General features: G+C 50.0%; 1 protein-coding gene across 1 annotated transcript in view; it reads right to left on the bottom strand.

The window, feature by feature from the left end:
* Positions 1-26,739, bottom strand: part of NFATC2 (nuclear factor of activated T cells 2) — a 136,274-nt gene that overhangs the window by 66,932 nt on the left and 42,603 nt on the right. Inside the window, exons 4-5 of the mRNA XM_054724303.1 lie at positions 3,048-3,250; positions 1,920-2,092 (exon numbers count right to left, since the gene is read on the bottom strand). Coding sequence (XP_054580278.1) covers positions 1,920-2,092; positions 3,048-3,250 — 376 coding nt within the window. The remainder of the gene's footprint in view (positions 1-1,919; positions 2,093-3,047; positions 3,251-26,739) is intronic.

Genomic DNA, 26,739 nt, shown 5'->3' with positions numbered 1-26,739 from the left:
TGCTTCCCACCTTGCTACTCACCACAGCCCCATCCAGGGCAGTGAGTCACTTGCCAGAAAGGGGCGTCCTTATCTTCTCAAAACCCCCCAACTCACAAGGGAAGAGCCTCAGTTTCCTTCCCAAAACATCTTCAGATGTTCAAAACCGAGGCTGTGGTGGGGCAGCCGCCATGACTAGACTCAGAGGACAGGGGTTGGGGCTGCTGGGTAAAGAAGGGGAATTCCAATGTTTCTGAGATATGTTTTTCAACACTTGTCTTCCCTTGTGGCCTCCTGTAGCATCAGAACACAGACTCACCGCCATATTCGGCCCGTCCCTCATCTTGACCCCCCGAGGCTGGCGGGGGCTCCTTCCTCTCCTTCCAAAGACCAACCAAGACCAAGGGCTGGCTTCTCTCCCGCAGAGGGTCCAGCCTCTCTCCTTGCTGGCTTCTGCTCCTAAGGGCTAGTCTTCCTCAGCCCTTTCTGCATAAAATGGTCATGCTTGCCCTTTATTCATTAGTATCTGGTTAAGACTACCTATGATTAATCAAAGCCCTGCGCAGGTTTTATCTGATCCATAAAGTATCTTGAATTTGGTGCTGCTCTTTAAAAATCAGGAGACTTCGGTTTATCTTAAAAAGTCGGACAACGTGGCTACACCGAGTCACATTCCCACATGGACATTCTGGCCGGAGTTGAGTAACAACCGTCTATTTAGATGGGAAGCGCCATTCTGGTCCCTGGTCTCCATCACTCCCGGTTGTTGCCCACCCAACCCACTTGACTCATGTCCATCGCTTCCCTGGCTTCTGTAGAAAACCGATTTTTTGACACCTCGATATGGTAAAATGCCCCAAGAAAAAGAAAAAGTCCTGAAATGTAATTGAATACAGAACATGATTATCACAACATAAAAAATATTCTGAGAAGAGGCTAAAAAAATAATATAAATGGCCTTTGTTTCTGGAAAAAAAAAGTTACTTTGTTTCTTCTTTATGCTTTTAAAAATGATTTCTAAACTCTCAAAAACTGAACAAACAATAAGCTTTGTCCCGTCTAATTGCGAAACCAACAACAAAACTTGCAGAAAGTGCCCAAGAGTGAGCTCCACGTAGCTGCCTTTCAAAGCCTGGTAGCAACGAGCCAGGGTTCTGCCCGGAGCCCTTCCACACGGCGGAGCGTGGCCGCTGCGTACTGGATCCTGACAACCTCCTGCATCTTTGCTCGGGCACCTTGACATCCACCAGAATGTCAGCCCGTGGAGGACAGAGAAAACATCTTGCTCATTTGCAGGTCCCCGGCACCACACCGACGTCGAGTGGATTCTCAGTAAACACACAGGGATGGGCTGAGGGTGATGGGGGAGCATGGCTCCTGGGTGCCAAAGCTCCCGTTCAGTCGCCACCCTGCCACGTTTGGGTTGTGTTACCCTACCCCTCATCTCCCTCCCTCCTCTTCTGTGAAATGTGCATGTGACACCAGCCATCACCAAGGATTGCTGTGAGGATTCAACAAGCCCAACAGAAAAGAGCCCTGTCATATCATCGTTATTCTTAGTGAAAGAAAAAGAGGAAAAGAAGAAGAGGACACGATGGACGGTGAACTCACTCCAACTCCATCTCACCGTTTTAAAAACCAGAACATTTATACATCTCCAATCTTCTAAACAAAGCTGTGGGCTACTCAGTAGCCGTATTATTTTTTAATTTCCTGTGAGGCCGCAAAACCCTCCCCAAGTAAACAGAAGCAGAGAGAAGCCCTTAAATGTGCTCTGGCTCCGGCCCCTCTGGTCATCTGGGGCCACTCTTGATCCTGGGGGGTCCTGTGATTTTTGCCGGGTACCGGGCCCAGGGTGCCTTGCAGGGGGGAGGGGGGGGGAGAGGGGGTGTCACATACAGTCGACTCCAGAAACCGACCCGGCCCAGAGCCCAACTTACAGCACTCGATGGGGTTCGACGCCGTCTGCAGGGAGACGATCCTCCCGCTGGCCTCGGGAATGTGCACCCGGAACACCAGCCTCACCCGCGTGTTCTTCCTGCCGATGTCCGTCTCGCCTTTGCGCAGCTCAATGTCAGCGTTTCTCAGCTTCAGGATGCCCGCGCAGTCGATGCTGCCGGAGGATGAAAACCCCGTTTACAGCCAACCACCTTAGCGAGCAGGGAAGATCACCCACAAAGCCACCTTCGCCAGGTAAGCCAAGTAATTCTACAGCCAGACACGGGAAGGAACGGCAACGCGCTGATAAATATTTCAGCCAGGGGTTTACACGGAGAAGGGAGTAAAACACTTATAAAGTAATTAGAGAGGCTCCCCAGGGGAAATGACTTCTCTAGTGAGATTTTTCATGCCAACTTTTCGACTCTCAAAAGTATCTGAAAAACTCAGATACGCAACTGGCGAAAATTGCTTCTGGACTATCCAAGAGACAACAGTGGTGTGTCAGCATTAACACCTTGAGTTTGATAAATGCGCTGTGGCCATGGAAGAATGCATTCTTGTTCTTAGGATATGGACGCGGACGTATTTAAAAAGTCAAAAGGCATGATTTCTGCAACTAACTTCAGGAAAAAAATGGAGAGTGATCAAGCAAATGCGGAAAAGGTTAACAATTGGCAAATCTGAGTGAACAGTATACTGGAGAGGAGTTCTTAGTTTCTTGAAGTTTTCCAGTATGTTTGAGATTTATTTCCAATAAAAAGTTTTTTCAACTCCAATACATGGGTGCAATGATTCCCAAATTTTAGGCACATGCAAATCACTTGGTGAGTTTTGACCTATCATTACTTAATAATTTTCTTTAGGTCTAATAAAATTTTTAATGTAAATGAATTTAGTCTCATCCCAACCAACATCCCCGAAAGATGCGTAACACCCATGAACAATATCTAGGTAAAGGACTTTTAAAATAGAAACTTTAAAACAGTAATCGCTCTGGGTCCATCACAGACTGGGAACCACCATCCCCGGCTGCTCCCATCAGCCCCAGGGAGTCCCCTCTCCCAAGCCCTGCCACTGGGCCCCACTCATTCCCACGACGACCCACCGCCCTCAGCCCCAGCCCTTACGTCGCCCTCATGTTGTTTTTTGGCTCCAGCGGGATCTCCAGGACTTTGGTGTTGCCGACGATCTTCTCGTAGCTGGTGGTGGTGACAGTTTTTCCCGTGATCCGGTGCACCTGGTAGAAGGCGTGGGGTTTAAGGATCCGCTCATCGGCCGTCCCAATGAAGATCTGAAGCCCCAGGGGCTTGTTTTCCATGTAGCCGTGGAGCTGGGGGAGAGAACACAAAATCAGATTATGGCAGCTCCAGGGACGCGCAGGGTGTGGAGGCTGGGGTCCAACAAACAGAAGGATCCGAGAAACTCCTGGGCAAGAGAAAGAGCACAGGATCGCTGTCTTGTCTCAGGGAATGGAGACCTGGAAGCGACCTTGAGTCCAGCCAGAGGGGACTGCGTCAATAAACGACATTTATTAAGAAACAGCCAAAAGTATGCTTACGTGGCAGTCGGGGGCTGGGAGCGGGAGTGTTGCATGGTAGTGAGAATAGAAAGTAATCAGAGGCGATACGCCCGCGCTCTTGACAATGGTTGTCTGGGAAGAAGGAACTTTCACTTTTTTTATTGTTTAAAGTATTACAAATAGTAGTACATATGTCTCCTTTTTATCCCCATTGACCTTCCCCCGGCCTCCCCTACCCCCCGGCACATGCCCTCACCCCACCCCTCCAGTGTCTTGTGTTCACTGGCTATGCCTATATGCATGCATACAAGTGAACTTTCACCTTTTAATGCCTAATTGCAACCAACAAGTTTGATTTTGTAATAAAGAAATAAAAAGAATGAGCAAGGCAAAAGTACCATCATCTAAGACAAAAGAAAATGAAAGACTGGAAGAAAATATGTACAACATATGACAGACAAAGGACTAGGACACAGATTATATAAAGAATGCCTACAAGTGAGCAAGTCAAGGATTCCCAGGTGTCCTACTTAACGCCAAGTCCCACCCCAGTGTCTCTCCTTATCTCCTGCTTCTCTTCGTCCCATCTAACAAAAGATACATTTCCTCAATTCCTTTCACTTAGAGCTTTCCCCCACACCTAGACTACCATCTCTTTGAGGGCGGGAATGTCTGTTTTTGCAACTTGCCACAAAATCTCTAGCATCTAAAATAATGCTGGGCATATGGTTTACAACCTAGAATATATTTGCTGAAAGAATAAAACTATCCAACAGAAAAAATGAGCAAAAGATTTGAACAGGCAATTCACAGAAAAACAAGTAGCAATTAGCATAGAAAAGATGTTTAATTTGACTTATAAATAGGAAAATGCAAATTAAACAACCATGAGATCCATTTTTCACCTGTTAGGTTGGCCTGCAGGTAAATATTTGATCATATCAGGTGTTTTACAGCCTATGGAGACACAGGCGCTGTCATGCAGCTGATAGGATATAAACTGGTATAACCATGTTAACGAGTATTAGAGTAACAACTACTAAAATTAAAAATACATATTCCCTATGACCCAGTAATTTCATTCCTCAATATTTCTAGAAGAAATATTGTACATGCAGGAGATATGCACAAACATGTTTACTATAAAAATAAGGAGCAATAAACAATCTTACCTAATAATAGACAAACATGTAAATTGACCGTACCTCCACTATGCCACCAGCCAATCAGGAGTGGTATGCAAATTAACCCAACAAATATGGCGGTTAATTTGCATATACAGGCGCTGAGTGACGGGGACAGGACGCTTGTGTCGTCGTCATGGCAATGATGCAGATGTTCTGCCCCACCCCAGGTCTCTCAGGGCCTCTGGGCAGCGTGGGAATGCAGGGCCGGAGCGGAAAGAGGCGTCTCCCAGAGCAGAAAGAGGCGACTCTGGGGCCTGAGCGGAAAGGGGCTGGGCCGGAGTAGAAAGGAGGTGCTGGCAGCCAGGGAAAGTAAAGCCCATTTTAGCATGAATGTTCGTGCATTGGGCTTCTAGTTAGTCATATAATAGGCTCATGAGCAATATGACACAACCTGGCTATGAAAGACTGCAGCAATTAAAAATACATATAAGGTAGCAATCTCTGGACGGATCCAGAAAGGTCTAAGACATACTGTTGAAAGAGAAAAGCAATTTGTAGAAAAATATGGATAGTGTAATAAAACTTATTTTAAAAATGCTGAGTGCTTTCAATTCACCCATTTATATACACGTAAATGGAATAGGAAAATATATAGAAGGATGAACTCCGAAGTGACCAAACTATGATCAGTTCTAAGAATGGAGGAGGAGGCCAAGACTGAGAAGGTGGTCAGCAGAATTTAAATTTATTCACAATGTTATAGGAAGAATGCATTTCTGGAAACTTGTGAAAATTAACATGAAGCTGGGTTCCTGTCTTCCACTCCCGAGCTGAGACACGCTGGGCAAATCACTTCATCCTCTGTGCCTCTCTCTGCAAATGGAGGGGAACTATGACAAGTGATCGCTCACTAAGATCCTGCCCTTCCATAACGTTCTACAAAATTTCAGCAGGATCTCCAGTCAGCTGCCAAAAAGCAAAGGTCCAACGGATAATCACCCAGGGTCTAGCGTTGTACAAAGCTTAAACAAATGTGAAAATTTGGTATCTCCTTTGCACATGTCAATTGGTGCATCGCCACACGTGGCCGGTGACCACGGTAGTGGACAGCTCAGATAGAGAGCATTTCCATCATCGAGAAAAGTTCCATTGGACGATGCCAGCCTAGAATGATGGCATCTCTCGTCCCCTCTAAAAACTATACCACGACACAGGCTGGGAGTGGAGCAGAGCCAGAGGACCGCCTTCGTTGTAACCTGCTGGGCCAACGCCCACGGCATGTACATAGGTGTCTGACCCACACCCAGGAGGCACCCTGGGGCAAAGACGGAAACCCAGGGCCGAGCCTCTTATCTTTCTCCCCCACGCACTGGAAGAACAGGGCGCTGTTATCAGTGACAAAAATCAAAGGAAGAAGGGCAGTGTTGAGAAGAGATTTTGCTTTTGCTTTGCATGTGGAGCCAAGAGAAATATATTTCCTCATCTTGCCTCCTGGATTTAGAAGGAAGTGGTAAACATAGCCTCGCGTAGGGAGAAAAAAAGTAGGTAGACAGACTGTGTGCCCTAAGGTTCCTTCCTGCTCCCATGACAGAAGAGCAGAAATTGCAGGCGGACTGTATTCCTGGTAAACACCCAGGGAACACCTGCAGACAAAATCTGTCACGTCCCCACGGCCCCACCTGAATCCAGCTACCTCTGTCCCCTCCCCTGCTGGCACCTGTAGTCCAAGCCACCATTGCCTCTCCCTGGAGTGACCATCACTACCCTCTAACTGCCCTCTTGCTGGTCTTTTACAGATGAGCCCAGTGATCTTCTAAAAGTGCAAATCAGACTAAGGTACTCTGCAGCTTACAACCCTCCAAAGGCTTCCTGTGGCCTTAGAATAAAATTGAAATGTGGTGCCGTGGTCTGTGAGGCTTCCAACAGCCCAGCCTCTGCCTTCTTCTCACTCCATCCTGTTAGGGTCCTGCCGACACCAGCCATCCTTCTGTTCCCTCAGCACATCAAGCTCTTTCTTACCTCCGGGCCTTTGCCCAGCCACCTTCTCTGCTTGGATACTCTCCCACCAGCACATTTCATTCTCAGATCTTCAGGTCTTTCCAGGATATTAATTTACATACATCCAGCGCCAGAGCCAGCGCTTTCAGCCTCGCAAGAGCCAATTGTTAAATTTTTAGGAATTTTAAGAGCCAGTAGATATCACTTTGGTAGCTTGAAATCAGCCACGGTGGGAATATTTACACCACAAAAATGGGCAAATGCTAAAAACTGGGCTCGTTGTTATATCCTCGAGAATTGGATATGAAGCATTCACTAGCACACTGCTGGAATAGTTGCTTCATTACCACCTGAAATTTTCTCCTTAGTTGTTTGTTTGCTTAGTATCTCTCTCTCCCTCCTGAGCATGAGGTCCATGGTCGTAGGAACCATGTTTATTTTGGCAGTGTGACCAATATGCATGTTGAATGAATGATCACCATAGCAACAATGCAACAGCTAAGTGTGCACTTCCCTCAGGCCAGGCACTGCACTCAATGTTACACCAGGATCCCAACAACTCTAGGTAGGGCGGGCCCATTTTATAGGGGGGAAACCGAGACTTGCAAAGGTTAGGCAACTTGTCCCAGTCAACACTGTTAGTAGAAGGGAGAGCCAGGATGTGAACCCCGGGCCATCAGGCACTAAGTCCCCCACCTTATCCCACACCCTCTCCATGTCCCCGCATCTGCTCTGTGGCCCTGCTATGACTGCGGGTCAGAAAGTGCAGATCGGGTCCTCAGCCTTCAGCAACCAAAACAAGTAAATACGGTTGTGGCTTGAAGGAGAAACCTCTCCTTGAAGAAGCATCTCTCAGAGAGGAACCCCGTTCACTGCTGGTGGGGTGCCGACTGGGACAGCGCCGTGGAGAACAGTCTGGAGGTTCTTCAAAATGAAGAATACACTTACCCTATGACCCAGCAATCCCTCTCCTGGGCATCTTCCCGAAAACATGTGTTTGTAAAGACACATGCACCCCTCTGTTCATTGCAGCATTAGTCACGGTGGCCAAGACTTGGAAATGTCCACAATAGAGGACTGGATGAAGAAGATGTGGTACATACATACAATGAAATACTACTCAGCCACAGGAAAAGATGAAATACTGCCACTTGCGAATATTATGCTAGGCGAAAGAAGTCAGAAAAAGCCAAGAACCCTGTGAGTTCACTCATATGTGAGATATAAAACTGAAACTCATAGACACAGATAACAGTATGGTGGCTCCCAGAGGGAAAGGAGTGGGGGTGGGAGTAACTGGGGGCCTAAAATATGGTGAGGGAAGATGGTTTGACTATGGGTGGTGGGCACACAATCTTGTATCACAGAAATCTACACTTGAAACTTATCTGATCCTATTAACCAATGTTACTCCAATAAATTTAATAAAGATAGATGATAGATAGATGATTGATAGATAGATAGATAGATAGATAGATAGATAGATAGATAGATAAATAGATGATAGATAGATGATAGATAGAAGATAGATGATAGATAGATAGATAGATAGATAGATAGATAGATAGATAGATAGATAGACAAACGATAGATAGATAGATAGATAGATAGATAGATAGATAGATAGATAGATGATAGATAGATGGATAGATTATAGATAAATAGATGATAGATAGATAGATGATAGATAGAAGATAGATAGATGATAGATAGATAGATAGATAGATAGATAGATAGATAGATAAAGATAGATAGATAGATAGATAGATAGATAGATAGATAGATAGATAGATAAATAGATGATAGATAGATGATAGATAGAAGATAGATAGATGATAGATAGATAGATAGATAGATAGATAGATAGATAGATAGATAGATAGACAAACGATAGATAGGAGATAGATAGATAGATGATAGATAGATAGATAGATAGATAGATAGATAGATAGATAGACAGATGATATAGATAGGCAGATGATAGGTAGATGATTGATAGATAGATGGATAGATGATAGATAGAAAATAGATAGATGATAGATAGATAGATAGATAGATAGATAGATAGATAGATAGATAGATAGATGATAGATAGCTGGCCTCCCTGGGCCAGGAGCAGTCCCTGGTTGAGCTGGACTAGCTGATAAAATATGAGTGGGTGGAACCGCCTCACCTTGGTGAGTGCCCCTCCCCGGGGACACCGAGGAGTGTGGGATAGTAGAGAGAAGAACGTATGTGTATCTCCATCCTGGCTCTGCTTCTCAATCACTGTGTGTCCTCGCAGCAATGACCCCACCCCTCTGACTTCCTATTTACCCGTATGAAACAGGGACATCACTTCCCACACCTCAGGCCCTTTCGAAGTCTAAACAAGACAACTTTTGAAGGTCCCCAAAGCATGACACCCAGTAGGTGCCCATGAATGAGAATTTTCCTGGTCATCAGAGGACGATGCAAATCAGTACACGGAGGGGAGGTGATAGAGCTGAATGGGAAGGCGAAGGTGAACGTGAAGGGCCCGCAGAGTGAAAAACCCGAAACATCCTCACAGTGCGAAACCCAGGCACTGACTCCTGTCGGCACTGTGGGCGCCCAACACTGGCCGGGGTGCTGGGCGAAGGACGGGCCGGTGGAGAGGCCTGCCCTCCCGCATGAAGAGAACACTTCCCTCCGCTCTCCACCTCCCTGGCCCCAGAACGTGCTAGAAGCTGCCCAGACTGACAGCTCAGTGTGCTTATTGTGGAAGGGCCTCCGCAGGTTTGCTAGAAGAGCTCAGAGCTAATTACTTGTCTCTCTAAAGAATGGGTGATGTGGGTCTTACAAACACCACTTCATGTCTTGGGATGGCGTGACCTGCCCTCAAGGGCCCCAATGCCCTGCTGCCCCTGTCTTAGGGAGACCTTGGTGCCAGGAGCTCTCTCCAGGCTTCTCACAGGAGCGGCCAGCAGGTCGCCTTCCAGCCGCAGCAGGAGCTGCTGCAACCAGGAGCTCAAGAGCTCCACTTCCTGCCCCGCCGAGAAGAGAGGGAAAGTTCTCTGCTTCTGGTAATTCCCCAGGCTGCTGACACGGTTCCAGGAAGTCGTGTTTCTGGTGCAGATCATGAGGTGATTTAATCTGCACGGCAATGCTCAGGGGAAAGGGGTGAAGAGAGCTGGGGGAGAGAGCTGAGGCTCTGAGGGGTGAAGTGCCTGGCTCCTGACCGACAGCTTGAAAGCCATCAGTGGGACCAAGGGATGAGGGGATGTTTGCTTCCCCTGTGTCACAGCTGACCCGGCTCCGAAAAAGGCCAGCTCTCCCGAGTCTGGGCTGCGGTCCGTGCCCCCAGCTCAGCAAGAGCATCCCGGAGGCGAACGTCTCAGACCTCAGACCCGCAGTGTCGCAGTGTCCCAGGGACAGCTCGTCAGACCCACCCCACCCCCAGCTTCAAGCTCTGCCCCCTCTGATCCTGAAGCACAGATAAAAGGGCATCAGTGTTTGTTGATTCTTGCTTTTCCTTCGTCTCATTATAAAAGTTAACAAAGGTTCATTCATTATAGGAAAAATTGACAATATAAAAATGTGGAAATTATAAAGAAAAGACTCACTCAAAGTAAGTATTTTGGTAGACGTCCTTCCAGATTTTCCTTCTAGGCATATGGAGAAACATATTTGGGATTCTATTTTACATATTGTTTCCACTTAACAATATAGTAGGACCATTTCCTCTTGCCATTAAGTCTTGTTTTATGAGACAATCTCAAAGGACAGCCTAGTATTTCCCAGGGCTCAGACTAGCAGAAGGTGAGGGAGGTGCCCTTGGTGCATGATTTAAGGAGGCACTGGCTCTCAGGGTCATGCAAATGCAAGGTGGGCACCTAAGACTAAGTGCCGCCTTAAATTTTGCCCCCTCCTCCCTGTCCTACCTGCCCATCCCCACTGCGCCTCACCCAGGTCCCAGTCTTGACATTTCCATCCCATGGACCACAGGTTAAATTGACCCCTGCAGTTGGACATTGAGGCTATTTCAACCTTCTCATTACACGGCAATGAGAACTCTTGTAAATGACGCTTCCTTGAAAACAATTTCTCTATCAGCTCTGCTCAGAGCCTTTTAAACACTCTCAGATGGACGGGGCTGCCACCACATCCAAAAATGTGGGATTGATTTTCAAAATGGCAACGGGTCAAAGAAACTGTTTTGAATCTTACTAAAATCAAACTTGAACAATGTTAAGTAGCATTTTTTTTGTTGAATTTGGAATATTAGGAAATTGGTATCATCCTCAAAGATTTCACTCTGAAAGAAAGCCCGTGGGCGTGTTTTACTGCAGCTCCCCCCTGCCACATGGCACGGGGCAGAGGATCTGTGCAAATGCACATGGGTCCCAGATTCGGCCTGTATTTTTAGATACAAAAGTCTCAGAACATACCTGCCACCCCAACCCCATGCCCATCCCTCACACACATGTGCACGTGCGCACACACACACCCATCTAATGAGCACGTGTTAATAACTGCATTAAAAATTCTAATTCTTGTTACTTCCTGCTGCCTCATCCCCATATTGGACCCATCTCAGAGTCCTGTCAATTCTATTGCCTAAGCCCAATCATCCACTCTCTCCTCCTCCATCACTTCTTCCCATCATGAAAGTGGTAGAGTCCAAACTACCACCATTTCTCTCCGGAAGTTTCCCTGCATCCCCTCCAGTCCTTACCCACCATTGTCCACCCTGAACCTGAATGACCTTTTATAAACTTCGGCCAGCTGTCAATCAATCACTTTCAGCTCTCACTGGCTCCAACACCCTGCATGATCTGGCTCCGCCCCACATCACACCCCCTACCCCTCTCCACATTCTTTCCTGTGTATGGTTTTGCAGGAACAACCCCCTCCCTCCACCTCCTCCCTCGCCTTTGTCCTCGTTAATTCCTACTTATACTGAAGCAGCCGTGGCTCACATATAATTTCGCCAGAAAATCTTTCCTTGCTTCCAGATGAGGCAGGGCCTCCCAGTAATGTGTCTTTTTTGTTGTGCTTATCATAATTGCAAGATATAATTAGTTACCCAATTAGTTGTTGCATGTCTGCCTTTCCATTCTCTTAAAGTTCTATGGATTTTCTAACTGCCCTTTACAAAAGAGGAAACTGAGGCTCAAACATGTGAGGTCGCCCACCAAGCAAGCCGCAGAGCCCGGGTCCGAGCCGGGCCTGACGCTGGAAGAACGCTTCCTTGCTCTGCTCTGTGGGACTGATGTAAACAAAAGACTGAGCCTGGGGCCACCCAGGCAATCTTGCAGTTACCTTTCAAATTTACCAATGTCCACTCCCGTAGATGTTGTAATTCCACTGCGAGTGAGCGGGTTATTTTGTGGACACCCTGGCAGATGTGCGGGAAAAACTAAGGACTAAGTTACTCAGGGTAGCACTCTTTTTGTTGTTCTTTGTTTATTTGTTTGTTTTAATCCTCACCTGAGGATATCTTTTTCATTGATTTTTAGAGAGAGTGGAAGAAAGAAGGAAAGAAAGAGAAATGTCGATGGGAGAGAAACACCTCAATTGATTGCTTCCTGCACATGCCCTGACCAGGGCTCTAGCTGGGGAGGAGCCTACAACCAAGGTATATGCCCTTGACCAGAATTGAACCAAGGACCCTTCGGTCTTCAGGCCGACACTCTATGCACTGAGCCAAACGGGCTAGGGCAGTGTAGCACTCTTTAAAATAGCAAAAGATTGGAAACAACCTAAAGGCCCATCAAAAGAGTACTGGTTAAGTCTCTAATGGCACATAATGGAATATAATGCTGTTATAAAAAGGAATGGATATGCTAGGGGCCAGTATGACATTTAATATGAATGGCACCCCCTGGAGTTGTGCAGTAAACAACCTGGGCAACCATATGGGGCACCCCAAGGACGCCTTTTACACAATGATACAGAATAATCTCCACAATATAACGATGAGAACAAATACATCTATTTGTGTTAAGGTGTGTGTGTGTGTGTGTGTGTAACCCAAAATAAAATTAATACGTAGAAATCAGGCCCTATTTAAAAACGCCCTCTGGGGAAAAAAGAGGCTCAGGAGAAACCAAGATGGCGGCATAGGTAAACACCTAAACTGCTGCCTCGCACAACAATTTCAAAACTACAACTAAAAGACAAAAAGGACATCATCCAGAACCACAGGAAAGCTGGCTGAGTGGAAATTCTACAACTAGAAGGAAAGAGAAAAACTCACGGAGAATCAGAGGAGCTGCAAAAGGCTGAGGTATAGAGACACATGCACAGAGAGGAAGGGCGGCTGAGTGCCTGGCTGGCTTTCTCTGGTGGGAGGGAGAAGAAAGCTCCCAACTGCACAGAACCCCAGTTCCGGGCAAGAACCTGTGGACCCAGGCTCATACAGGGGGAATCTGGACTGTCAGGTAGAGAGAAAGACACACGGAAACTCGGGGGAGCCGCGGAAGGCAGGGGTCTGGAGGCACGTGCGCGAATGCACGCAGAGAGGACTGACTGCTAAGGTTGCCGCTGGCTTTCCCTAGCGGGAGGGAGTCAGAAGCTCCCGACTGCACTGAACCCCAGATACAACTGCACTGAACCCCAGTTCTGGGTGAGCCCCTGGGGACCCAGGCTCATACGGGGGGAATCTGGACTATCAGGCGGAAACTCAGGGGAGCCACAAAAGGCAGAGGTCTAGAGGCCCATGCGCAAGTGTGTGCAGAGAGGACTGACTGCTGAGTGTGCTGCTGGCTTTCTCTAGCTGGAGGGAACCAGAAGCCCCCGACTGCGCTGAACTCTAGTTTCGGGCAAGAATCTGGGAATCCAGATACATTGGGGGAGAAAGTGAACTGTTTGGCAGCAGGCAAAACTCAAGGGCGGCTTTCTCTCAGAGGTGCTTGCAGCGATTACCGAGGGACACTGAGACCTCATAGGGCAGGGCTGACAGGAAGCCAAGACTGTCTGCTCAGCCCTGAGACTCTGCCCCATCCAAGCTGAGCACAGAGGCTTTTGCAATTTTGTAAGTCTTGTCCCATAAGGCTGTCTCCAGCACAGAAGTTCTCCTGGCATAGACACAGCTGATCCTCACAGCCAACTGGCCTGGAGGTCAATTCCTCCCACTGATACCAACAACAATCAAGACTTAACTACAAGAAGGCTGTAAACACAGTCCACAAAGGGGTGCACCAAGAGTGTCCACCTCAGGTAACTGGGGAGGCTGAGCCACTATACCCTATAGGACACCTACCACACAAAGCTACCCTACCAACTCAGGGAAGCAGCAAAAATGCAAAGACAAAGAAACAGATCACAAACAAAAGGAATGGAGGAAAACAAATGACTGGATGTAGAGTTCAAAACCACGGTTATAAGGGTTTTCAAGAATATCCTAGAAAAGACTGATAAATTTAGCGAGACCCTTGAGGATATGAAAAAGAACCCACTAGAAATTAAACATACACTGACTGAAATAAAAAATATTATACAGAGACCCAACAGCAGACTAGAGGAACGCAAGAATCAAGTCAAAGATTTGAAATACAAAGAAGCAAAAAACACTCAACTGGAAAAGAAAAAAGAATCCAAAAATTTGAAGATAGTGTAAGAAGCCTCTGGGACAACTACAAGAGTACCAACATCCGAATTATGGGGGTGCCAGAAGAAGAGAGAGAGAAAGACACTGAAAACCTATTTGAAGAAATAATGACCAAAAACTCCCCCCACCTGGTGAAAGAAATAGACTTACAAGTCCAGGAAGTGCACAGAACCCCAAACAAAAGGAATCCAAAGAGGACCACACCAAGACACATCATAATTAAAATGCCAAGAGCAAAAGACAAAGAGAGAATATTAAAAGCAGTAAGAGAAAAACAGTTAATTACCTACAAGGGAGCACCCATACGATTGTCAGCTGATTTCTGAACAGATAACTATGCAGGCCAGATGGGAATGGCAAGAAATAGTCAAAGTGATGAATAGCAAGAACCTACAACCAAGATTATTCTACCCACCGAAGTTATCATTCAGAATTGAAGGTCAGCTAAAGAGCTTCACAGATAAGAAAAAGCTAAAGGAGTTCATCAACACCAAACCAGTATTATATGAAATGCTGAAAGGTATTCTTTAAGAAGAGGAAGAAGAAGAAAAAAGTAAAGATAAAAATTATGAACAACAAATACATATCTATCAACAAGTGAATCTAAAAATCAAGTGAATTAAAAATCTGATGAACAGAATAAACTGGTGAATATAATAGAATCAGGGGCATAGAAAGGGAGTGGACTGATAATTCTCAGGGGGAAAGGGGCGTGGGGGGTGCGGGAAGAGACTGGACAAAAATCGTACACCTATGGATGAGGACAGTTTGGGGGGGTTAAGGGCAGAGGGTGGGGGGGACTGGAAGGAGGGGAGCTATGGGGGGGAAAAAGAGGAACAATTGTAATAATCTGAACAATAAAGATTTATTAAATTTAAATAAATAAAAATAATAAATAAAAATGCCCACTGTATTTTGATCATTCTCAGGGAGGGGCTCACAGTTTGTAGTTCCCTGGACTACGACACAAAAATTACTTTCTGAATGTGTAGCGTAAAAAAAATAAAGCAAAACATTCATTTGGGCTGACATTTCCGCCGAGTGGACCAGAAGTTGGGGGTTGAGAGTGGAGAGGGGAAAGTGAATCTTGACATTTCTCTAAAGGCCACAAAAAAGAAAACTAAAACAATGAAGGTACAAATGCACGTGCAATATCCCATCCCACTCTGAAAGGAAAAAGACCAGGACCCACCCACAAGGGCCCCGGGAGCAGGAGTCCGAGGTGGGGGCCTTCCGTAAAGGAAGAGGCAGGCACAGGGCTAGTGGGCTCCCTCTGAGTTCAGGGTATGGTGCTTACTCCAAGCAAACCACATACCACAGCCCATCGAATAGCAAGTCTTGGTGCCTCAGTGTTCAGAATCCATCCAGAATCGCACTGCTCTCACCAGCCTTATTACCACCAATACGGTCGGAGCGTCCATCACCTCTCCCCTGACTGCGCAGTACACTCCTCACTGGCCCACCTCCTGCCTTGACTGGCACGTAGCCTCCTTCCTGGTCTCCCCACTCCCATCCTCACCCACCTTGCCCCTGCACCTGTACAGTGTCCTCGGCACAGCAGCTAGAATGATCTTTAAGAATGTAAGTTAGATCTTACTGCTCCCTCTGCTCAAAACCCCCCAACAGCATCTTACTCAGAAAGCCAATGTCCCATAAGATCTGGCCCCCTCTTCTCCATCTCCAGCCCACCCTCTCCCTCCTTCAACTGCAGCCACTCTGGCCTTGTCCTCAACACACACCAGGCATGCTCCGGCCTCAGGGTCTCAATGCTTAGCGTTCCCTCTGCTTGGAATGTTCTTCCCCATAGCCACATGGCTCATCCCTCTCTCCATTCAAACCTCTCCTCAGAGAGGCCGTCCCCAACTGTGACCCCAATGTGGCACACCACACCCTCTCACTATCCGCCCACCCTGCTCTACGTGGTTGCATCAGCCATGAGTCACCACATGACACTGCAGGTACGTTCATCTGGTTTGTATCTGCCTCCCCCACTAGAACATCAGCAGCTGATCTGTCTTGTTCACCGAGGCACCTAGAGCGCCGTGCAGATGCTCAACGTGTGGGCAACCCTGGGAGGGAGGAGAGCCAACAGCGGGGTTGAGTGGCTGTCATTCCACCCGACCCTCCCTGCCCCACCGCCAAGAGCGGTCACGCTGCCCACACTGGCTTCTCTCCAGCTCAGGCGATTCTCTCCCTGGCCCACCGCGAGCACTGTGCCGTGCCCAGCGTGGGCAGGCCTCGGCCGGCTGGACAACTGGTGCCTGGACTGCCCTGTTCCACAGGGGACCGCCTCAGCAGGGGGCGATGACAAAGGAACCCCACGTCTGCTCTCTGACCCAAGCTGGGGTCCCGCTGGCCGGATCTGTCCTCGCCCGGCAGGAGCCCTCTGTGACCAGCAATTAACAGATGCTCCCCCAAGATAGGGCCATGTTTTGAATTCGCACGGTGAGCCATGCAAAGAGAAGTAGGCATTTTGCACAGGCTCGAAAACAAAACCGGCCGGCCTCTCTCGGCATTCTAAATTAAGAATCAAGTCATTCTATATTTCTCACATCACTGGAAATTAAAAACAGGCATATCTACCGCACAGCAAGCACGCTCACTGAAGAGACGCTTGATGGCCTGAAACATGCTAAATTTGTTTCCAATTACCATGTCCACATTTGAAACCCCGAGGAAGCCATGGAGAGCGGTGTGGGGAGATCAGAGGCGAGGCCCATTAGCCTAATGGGATTCAGGACCGAAGGCTGCACCCCAGACCCCGCTCCCCACAGCCTCCCTGAGGGGTCCTTGAACAAAGAAACTGGGTCCTCCAGTCAGGGGCCCGAGACACCAACTTTTCCTTCTCTGCTCCCACACACACCCCTCTCCACTCTCAACCCCCAGCTTCTGGTCCACTCGGCAGAAATGTCAGCTCAGCTATGGCTCCCCACCAGCATCCCCCTCCTGACCAACTATCTCTGCAGGCCTAGGAGCGACTGAGTCATCGGAGATGCGTCTGGAAGTCCTGGACGCAAACAGCAAGCCTTCTCCGAGTTGACCTTTGGGAGGAGTTGTGTGTTTTTGTTTTTTTAAGAAGCCAAACAAGTACTCTTTGCATCTCTCTGCACCCCTCCTTGAGTAGAGTCAGTGTCCTAAGACCTGGAGCGAGAGCACCTGGGGTTACAGCCTGGCTCTGTCCTGATAGGCAAGTTCATTTACACACGCGTTGGGCTCTTAGGAGGATCAAGTGAGTTATGTATAAAGCATGCAGCTAGCATCCACTAGATAACTTCTATTACTATGCATCCACCTACGGCTGGGTGCCTTTTGACAACTGAATACCTATTCTCTAGTTTGAGTTCTCGGAAGAAAATCTTCAAGGTTGTCTCTCGGCTCTAAAATGTATGGATCCTCGGGTACATTTGGAATAAAACCCAAACTCCTCATCATGGCCTATAAAACCCTGCCTGATCGGGCCCTTGCTCATGTCACCAACTTCATCTTCCCCACCCCGGTCCAGCCACACGGGCCCCCTTGCTGCTCCTTAACCAGGCCAAGTTTGTTCCTACCTCGGGGCCTTTGCACTCGCTGTTCCCTCAGCCTAAAGCAGGTCTTCCCGGAGCTGGTTCCTCCTGATTCTCCAGGTGTCACCCTAAATTCAGGGCCTCCCCTGAGCAGCCTGGCTACAGGAGAGCCTCCCCCACACCTTCCTGTTGACTCCCTTCCTCACAGCGATCAGTGTTGTCTTTGGTGTTTGCTCATTGTCTGTTTCCCCCACTGGAATGGAAGTTTGTCTCAGCACTGTGCCCCAGCACCTTCACCAGTACCTGGCATATCGTAGGTGTTCAAGAAATATTTTCTGAATAAATAAATGAACAGATTAATTCTCAGGTTCCTATGTGGCTCAACACATTGCCGAGTGAGTCATCCCCAGTGACCCTGAGCAAGAAGACTTATTCATGTCTGGAAGAGAATCCCCACATTTGGAGTCTGCCTGCATTCACTGCCGTTTGAGCCAGTCTGCAGGAATGTGTCTCACCATGAAAGAGACATGTTATACCAGGCCAATTCCACTGGAAGGCAATGAGGAGACCATCTTGGGCTGGAAAAATAAAATGTGCAATCTCTTCTCCAGGCAGGATTTAGGGATCGACACGGGGAGAGACTGAGTCGAAAGTGCAGCGACTTGGCAGCCTGTGGCCGCGGCGGCGAGGGAAGAGCCAGGCATGGGCCACGCCCCCTGCCACCTGCATTCCCCCAAAGGCCAGACGACAAGAGGCAGCATGTCTCAAACACATTTCCCCAGGAGTCTGTCACCCAGGGCGCCGCCCTGATACTGAGGAACAAAGTGTCTGCTGTGTGCGGGGTCCTGGGCTCTGGGAGAAGCCGGGAAAGGGAAGACGGCCGAGTGCCCCTGGGGGGGCAACGGAGGACGGAAGGCAGCTCATGCAAACTATGTCCACCTATCCAACCCTGGCCAGTGGTACCCAGCAGGGCCCTGTGAACACCCGAGGATGCTGGGAAGAGAAGGCTGGGCCGAGAGTCCTGGAGCGCCAGCCCCGATGGCAGCTCCGTCAGAACACTTGGATAAAACAGCCCCGAGAAACTGCCTTTCAGCTTCACAGAAAGCTCCCACTACAGTCAGGGATTCTGGGCGAGGCAAAAGCTACCGCCTTCCCCCTGCACTGCAGCCAGAAGCTGAAAAAGAATCCGAGATGGGTGGGAAAGGCAGGTCTTACGACATGCAAGAGAGCCGGCTGAGCCCGCCAAGGCACTAACGCGTTGTGTTATCCCCACATTGTAACCCCACCCCCGCCCCCCACCCCCCGCCCCCGACTCAAAGGCCACGCGCGTGGGTCTGCCTGGATCCTGCCCAAACATTCTGAGTCACTTTTGCCACAAGGGGGAAGAAAGGGAGCAGGCAGACGTGATGTGTACCTTTCCGCCTGCTATTTTGGGATTTTAAGATCCAATTTCTTTCGTTTCAAAGGGTGGGTTTTTGGAGGGCTCTGCATAGCTCCTGTGCCCTGCACGCGGCGAGACGGCCCTGAGACGGGCCTCTGGCGGTGACCTGCGCGAGGCGGGGCCCCTTGGCAGCGCCACACGCCCCATCACCAGGAACAAGGAGCCCGTTCTTGTGCGGAGCCGCACGGGGCCTGGCTTTCATAACCTGCTGGAAGCGCGCGGGCCCATCCCATCTGACTCACCTCTTCAAGGAGGCCGGTCTGCGCGCATTCACTCATTCGCTCGTTCGTTCATTCATTCCACTGAGCCTCTGGGCCGAGGGAGGCTGAGCTGGAGGCTGCTCTTGAGAACCGCTGCTACCTGCCCCTTTGGTGAAGGATGAGGGGCCTCCCTGGTGGGTGGTAACCTTAGGGATGATCACGGTCCCACATTTATACGGCTTAAGAGACTAGTGAATTGCATTTCTCGGCCTCAGCACTGAGAAATACAATTGGCCACGGTAGACCATTGACCTGGGGGCCGGGTCACCCTCTGCTGTGGGCCGCCCTGCACTGTAGCGTGTTTAGCAGCATCTCTGGTCTCTACCTACCAGAGGCCAGTAACCGCCCCTCTCCCCGCCAGCCCCCGCCAATCCAGTTGTACTGACCAAAAAAGTGTCTCTGGACTTTGACAAAAGTACCTTGAGGGACAAAACCACTCCATTGAGACCCACGCTTCAAATAAGTTGGCATTTGTGGGGAGGGGGGCTTTTCTGCAGAAAGCCTGCACTGGACGCCTCTCCGTGCCCATCAGAAAGAGCGACTGGCACCCCCAGCCCCTCCAGTCCTCTACTTCTCACTTCTCCTCCACCGCGCGTCCCACCGCCACCATCTCTTTCGTAGAGCACAGCACCCACCCCCTGCATAATCTCTCTGCGTTTCTCTTGCCCTCCATCCTAAATAGGTCCTCCACAGAAGCCAGAGGGGTCTTTTCACAGCAAATCGAATCACATCACTCCTCCACTTAAAACCCACCAGTGGCTCCCCAGTGCATAAAAAAAAAAATTAAATTCCAATAACAAGCCTTGCAAAGTCCTGTGTCATCTGATTCCTTCTTCTCTCTCCAGCTCTATCTCCTACTGCTCCTCCCTATATCCACAGCCCCGTGGGCCCCTTATCATTCCTCAAACACCCAAGCTCTGCTGCCTCAGGGCCTTTGCACCTGCCATTCTCTCTATCTGGAATGCTCTTTCCCTGATTCTCCTCTGCCTGGTTCCTTATTGCCATTCAAATACCAACGTAAATGAACCCCTCCCTGGAGAAGAATCCCCTGACTACCTCAATATAAAGTAAACCACCTCCCCAGGGCTTCTCTCCCATTACCCACTTTTCCCCCTTAAAATATTTCACTGTGGCCCAAAATCACCCTACTTATGGTTTAACCTGTTCAATGTCTGTTTCCTCTTTGAAATAAACACCTCAGTTTTCTCCTTCACCTGGACTAAGACACTGGCACTTAGTAGGTGCCTAATAAGTAATTAGTGAGTGAGCAATCTATATATTCTAAATATTCTACAATAACCATATGTTACCTTTGTTATAAAAATATATTAAAAAGTAACCATAGCTACACCTTGCTATTTTGAGCCCTGACTTTTAAAGGCCCCTGGCACCTGCCATCACCATGCTCCTTCGAACTTGCTCTAAATATAAAGGCCAGAGGGACGAGAGTGTTCATCTGGGTTTTACAGATGAGGAACCCAAGGCTCAGGTCCATTTATTCTTCTACCAACTACAGATAAAGTGCCTGCGACGTGCCACACCCAGTTCCAGGTGCTGGAAACTCAGCACTATAACAAGACCAGCTGGAGGAGCGGCTGGGGGTTTTTGACATTTGGGCACAAAAGAGAATCTCAAAGGCCCCAGGGAAATATCCACCATAGGGGCCCTTTCCCACCTTCCACCTGGTGGCATCTCCATGGCCCTCTCCCATAGCCCTGTCACATCCACAAGTTTAATATTCACCTGTCTAGACCACAGGCAACGGAAAGTCAGGTGACAAATGAAGGGCCATATCTCTCAAAACTTTAAAACTATAGTATAAAAACAGCATTACAATATATTTCTTCAAGGTCATCTGTTGTGACAGAGGCCACTTGCTCTCTGTCATCCATTTCGCCTCCTAGGTAACAGGATCCCAATGATCTCAGGTGACAATGGAAGCCGCTAAGAGTGCAGTGACTCTTCCCGGCTCCTGTGCAGGTGAATGGTTTGGTAAATGGGATGGATGCAAAAGTATGAAGAAGACTTGCAGAAAGGTCCCGGGGACGGGGGGCGGGGTGGGGGGGCTAACCTAGCTGGGGTGACCTTTTGCCCTGTCTTCTTGCTTCCTTAGAATTCCACTGGCTGGATTATGGGTGTGATGGCTGCAGCTCCAGCAATCATTTTGGACCATGAGGTAACCTTGAGTGGAACAGGAAGAGAGAAACAGCCTGGATTCCTGATGACTTCCTAGCACTTTGAACAACCCATCTCTAGACTTTCCCCATAAAGGACTGAATGGTTGAAGGTTTAAGCAGCTGTTATTCTGGGTTTCTTTTAAGATGCAACTAAACCTAAGCCTAATTGAAAGACCCCCTCATCCCACCACTATAACACCATTTCCTCCAGGCTCTCATGTTCCCCTCAACTGCATCTCAATGGGAACAGAACGGCCATGCTTAGGTAAGCCTCCGTTTTTAAAAACTCAAGGTGCACACAGTAGCTAGCGCGCAAGTCTGCTTTACAAGACGCTTTATAAAAAATGATTTCTCAGAAGAGCCAGCACTGAGAGCGAATCCAAAAGAAACCGCCACATACAAAAAGTCATACGATCCAGCTGCTCAACGACATATCCGGTAATGACACCCAAGTCGGTCTGCGAGCCTCCTCGCCCTCTTACGCGGGGCCTGAATGAGCGTCTAGAAAGGTATCCCCTAGAGGGAGGAGAATGGGGAACGGCGTGTCTGCCTCACACGGGAGTGACGATGCTGCTCGCTAGAAATAAAACCGCTGCTTACTTTCTGTCTGGTTTCCGAATTGCCTTTTCCTGGTTGAAAGGTGCCAGGCCTGGCAGCTTTCTAAAAACTTAAAATTCAAGTCAAGTCAACAAATATTTGTTGAGCGCCGCCTAGTCACAAAGAAAGCCATGCTGGGGGAGATTTGCATGGCAAGGGGATGCTATAATTAATCATAGTAACGACAATGACAGTAACAGCTAACGCTATATTGAGCGTTTGCTAAACACCGGGCATTGTTCTAAGTGCTGATATCTATCAAGTCATTCAATCCTCATGACAACGGGTGAGGCAGGTACTATTATTTTATACAGGAGGGAACTGGGGCAGAGAGGTTAGGCAATTTGTTCAAGGTCATAGGCAGGAAGAAGCCAGGGTTCCAACCTGGGCTCCAAGGCCCATTCTCTTGACCACTGTGCCATCCACTCTGTTCCGGCTGCCCCAAAAGGGGGGAGAAATCACACCCACCGTGGTCCCCAAACCTCAGTCATTCTCCAGCCACATTCCTGATCTATTACTGGACAACTAGTTACCGAATCTTTCTCTTTCAAGTTTAAGTCATATTTTTACTTATAGAAATGTATTTTCAAAGAAACTTGATGGTGCTACCATAAACAGGAAACCAGGATCACCAGTTGGAAATGAAAGATGCATATACAGTAAATGCACAATAAAAAAAAAGTGCCAATAAAATAATTACAAATGTTTTAAAATGCTGACTAAGCACCATAAAATGCCTTTATGTTCTCCCCAGGGAACCACAGTGTGCAGAACACGGATACACAAAGCCTGCCACAGGCACAGCGGGAATGGGGGCCCCGGGCTGGGGGTCAGGCGATCCTGAAGTTCAGAGAACCACCTGGGGCGGTGCCCAGACACAGGAGAGGCTCAGCACACCTGTGCTCAAGGAGCCGAGAAGATCTGCTGAGGCCTTGACTAGGAGAAGAAAAAGTGCCACTGGCCTGCCATGCGCTGAGAGAAGGGTCCTGTGCAGGGAAGGGAGTGGAGACGAAGTGAACCAACATAAAAGCTTCTATATGTTTTCCTAAAACCAAAAGGCTTTCTGCAGGCAGCCACTGGCCTATCTTTCTCTGCCTGTCTTCCTTGTTTTGTGGGGTATACATCCGTGGGCTGGTAAATGTTTAACAAACACTTCTCCAAGGGAAAAAGCCTGACCTGCAGTGCTTGCCAATTTCCGTGGTGTAAATACTCCCACTGTGGCTGATTCCAAGCTACCAACGTGATGTCACTGGGAAGAGCTCACCACTACCTACTATTTCTGCCACAGGATACAATGGATGTGAATAGCCTGGGGGGCGTGGATTATAGGAAAACGTGGTAGAACATCTGAAACTTTAGCAGTTGGCTGCCATGAGCCAGCACAAACCGGCTTGAGCCTACTCCAGTATACATGGGTCTCTGTGCACATCATTCATGTAGATATCTACTTGTTTATCAGCCTGTCTTTTCTCTCTCTCTCTCTCTCTCTCCTCCCACGGATCGAGTGTTCACACTTATCACCCACACGCCCAAGCTGCTGGCCCCACTCCACTGGACACACCTCATATCACTCCTGCTCCTCCTGCCCCCTGTGCCTTCCAGCAGTGACACAGACCCCCTGCCTCCACCAGCCCAGGCCCCCCTCGGCCCAGGGAGAGTCGGATTCCTGGCCCCAAAGCTCCGGGCTGCTTCTCACCCCAGCAGGAGCTCCAGCCTGGTCTTTAAATCCAATCACACACATCTTCCTGTCTAGACGAGGCCGCTGGCTGCCAGGGCCGGAGTGAGTGAATTCCCAGGCCTGCACGCCCTGCCACCGCTGTGCTCATCCCGCCCACCCCCCGCTGGGCACCGCTCGGCTGTGGCGCGCCCTCGGCTCATCCCGGAGCACAGAGCGGCCTGCGCAGCTGCCGGGTGAAAGCGTGCGTGAGTGTGGCATGGCGTGCGGCGTGCCACCCCAGGGAGCCGGGCGCCGGCGTCGCTGGGAGTCATCCATCATTTTTTTGTTGAAAAGTGGGAAAACAAACAACAAAAACGCAGCCCGGCCTCCCTTAATGCGAACCAAATACAAAAGCCGCAGGAGAAAGCCTTTCCTCTCTGCGCTTCCCTTTTCCGGCCCAGAAGCGCCACGGGCCAAGATGAGGGCGGAGTGCGGCCCTCCGGACCCTTTCAAAGGGTTGGCACCCCCCCAGGCCCACTCCTGCCCACTGCTAGCCGGTGGGAGCGGGAGGCGGCCGCGGCTCCGTGCCAGGGACTTGGAAGAGGTTTAAGGCTCACGCAACAGAAGGGAGGAAGCTCGGCCTGTCAAGAGGGTGATAAAGCGGCTCCTTATCGGAAGCTTTCCTTTCAACTGCCTCCAAGTGAGCGCCGGGGCTGGGCCCTGTCAAGGCCGAGCGTGTTCCTTTCATGTCGCCCTGTGTGTCCCGTCCCCCCCGCCCCCCAACCCCCGGGTCATCGATGCATCCGCATGTGCACAGAACTGTAGAGTCGATGCTTGAATTAGGGGCCAGCATCTCAGAGAGGATGCGACGATGTACCTCCCGGCCCGGGCCTCCGTGTAGCTGCGTGGCATCTGCAAAGTCACCCCGGTCACCTGGGCCTGGTTTTGCCATCAGGAAACCAGAAGAAGAGATTTCAAACAGGAGAACCCAGCCGGGCAGACCGGGAGCTTGGGAGCTGGCGAACCCCAGCTCGGGGCCCAGCGGCTGACCGCGCTGGCGGCTGACCTTGGGCAGGTCACCAGACCCTCCGGAGACGCTTCCACAGGCGCCAGGTCTGGCAGCAGCCATGTGCCCCGAGGTGAGTGAGGTGTCACACGTGCAGCTCGTAGGACAGGGCCAGAACACAGTAAGTGCTCAATAAGCGTTATCCGGCATCTTCATTGCTATAGTGCTATGGTCTCCTGGGGCTGCTGTGGCCGTGGCCTGAGGGTCAGTGGCATCAGGTGTGAAATGCATGATGGGAAATTGAGGATATACCTGAGGAACAGTTTGGGTCTTACATGAGCTCACGGGGTGAAGGTTTCAGATGGACATAGTGGATCTACGTCCTCCTGGACTGAGAGACCGTTCTGTTGCTTTCTTCTAGTTTGCCAGGGTTGGACACAGCCAGCGCCTCCGTCCACGGTGCTCTGAGACAGGGACACTGGGATGGGCAGGAACGCCTGGCAGAGAGCCCAGCCCAGGGCATGGTGGCTCGGACCTGGCATGTCTCAGATCTAAGATCCGTCAGCGCTGTCAAGTCCTGGCCGCCATCTGTGCAAGGAGGACAAGAACAGCACCCGCTTCCTGGGCCACGGTGAGGGTTAGATCCTAGGACACGTGCAAAGAGCTCAGGACGGTGCCCGACACACAGGAAGAGCTCCGTGAACGCCGGCAGTCACCGTCAGCAGCATCGCTGATGGCGAACCTTTCTTCTCTAAGGCAGACTGACGCCATCATTCGTTTGCCTGGTTCGTTTGCCTGGTTCGTTAGTCCTCCTTAGAACATGGGGCATAGAGAAAGGATGGGGCCCAGGCTCCCCTCCCCCGCCAGGCCAAGCTCTGCCCCAGGCTCCACCTGCCACCTCAGGGAGGCGAAGGAAGCTGCCTGAGGCTCCCAGCTCGGAAGGCGTGCCACTGGGAATCACACACAAGTCCCGCAGCGTCCCCAGCCGTGGCTCCTCTGCTACACCTGCTCCCGTTTCTCCTTCGTTTAAAAGTTTCCCTTTTACTTTCCAGTGGAGATGCGCGCATGTCAGGGATTCACCCACTTCGCTCTGGAGAGGTGTGTGCCCCTCCACACACACCGTGGTCAATGCCCCGAGGCCCTTGTCCTTTGCTACTGTCTTCAGGTCTTTGTTCGTTTGAACACGGCTCCGTCCGAGTCCTGAGACTCAGGACCCACAGGTCTGAGGGGCTGGAACTCGCTGCCACACGTGAGGCCCCGCAGGGTCTTCCCACAGCAGCGAGTTCTCGCCTCGCAGGGCAGGGCGCTGAGAGGCGGAGGAGGCCCCGTCTGCCAAGAAGAACGTCCCTGACGGAAAGGGAAATGAAGTCTGTTGTAAGAAGGAAAAGCTCACTCTAACTCCTCGAGGATTAGCGAGGCCCTGGTGGCCGCCCAGCCCGGGCCTCCTCTGTGAGCTGACAAAGAGGGCAATCGAGGCGGCAGCCCCGGCTGGACCCACTGTGCTGCCCCTGGGTGAGCCCGCCTTCCGCGCGGCACCCTCACTCCGGAACAGGCCAGCGCAGGACCCGAACGGACACCCGCTTGCTCGACAGGCATGGGGTTGGCCGCGATGACCTCCAGGTGGGCAAAGTCAGAGCCAACCCAACTCCGTGGGGCCAGAATGCCAGCACCCCCAAAGCGCCCTCTCTCACAGGGTGAGAGTGTGACCGTAACATTCAGTTCAAAGAGTCAGAACTCGCTCTGCTCTTAGCAGCTCGGCGGAGGGGGGAGTGGGGAGAGGGGGTTGGCAGACGGAAGCAGGGGGTGAAGAAAGCCTCCCACTGAGAACTGTCACTCCCATCCCGGCCCTGAGGGGGGCCAGGGGCTCGGCCACAGGCAGGACTTACACCCAGGTCCCCAACAAGTCCCCTTTCCCGAAGCCCACCTCCCACCCGTGAACACTTTGCAAGGTCGCGGGG

Source organism: Eptesicus fuscus, chromosome 12 (genome assembly GCF_027574615.1).
Source record: "Eptesicus fuscus isolate TK198812 chromosome 12, DD_ASM_mEF_20220401, whole genome shotgun sequence".
Classification (NCBI taxonomy): domain Eukaryota; kingdom Metazoa; phylum Chordata; class Mammalia; order Chiroptera; family Vespertilionidae; genus Eptesicus; species Eptesicus fuscus.
The sequence above is the reverse complement of the archived record's forward strand: the minus strand, read 5'-3'. Positions and strand labels throughout refer to the sequence as shown.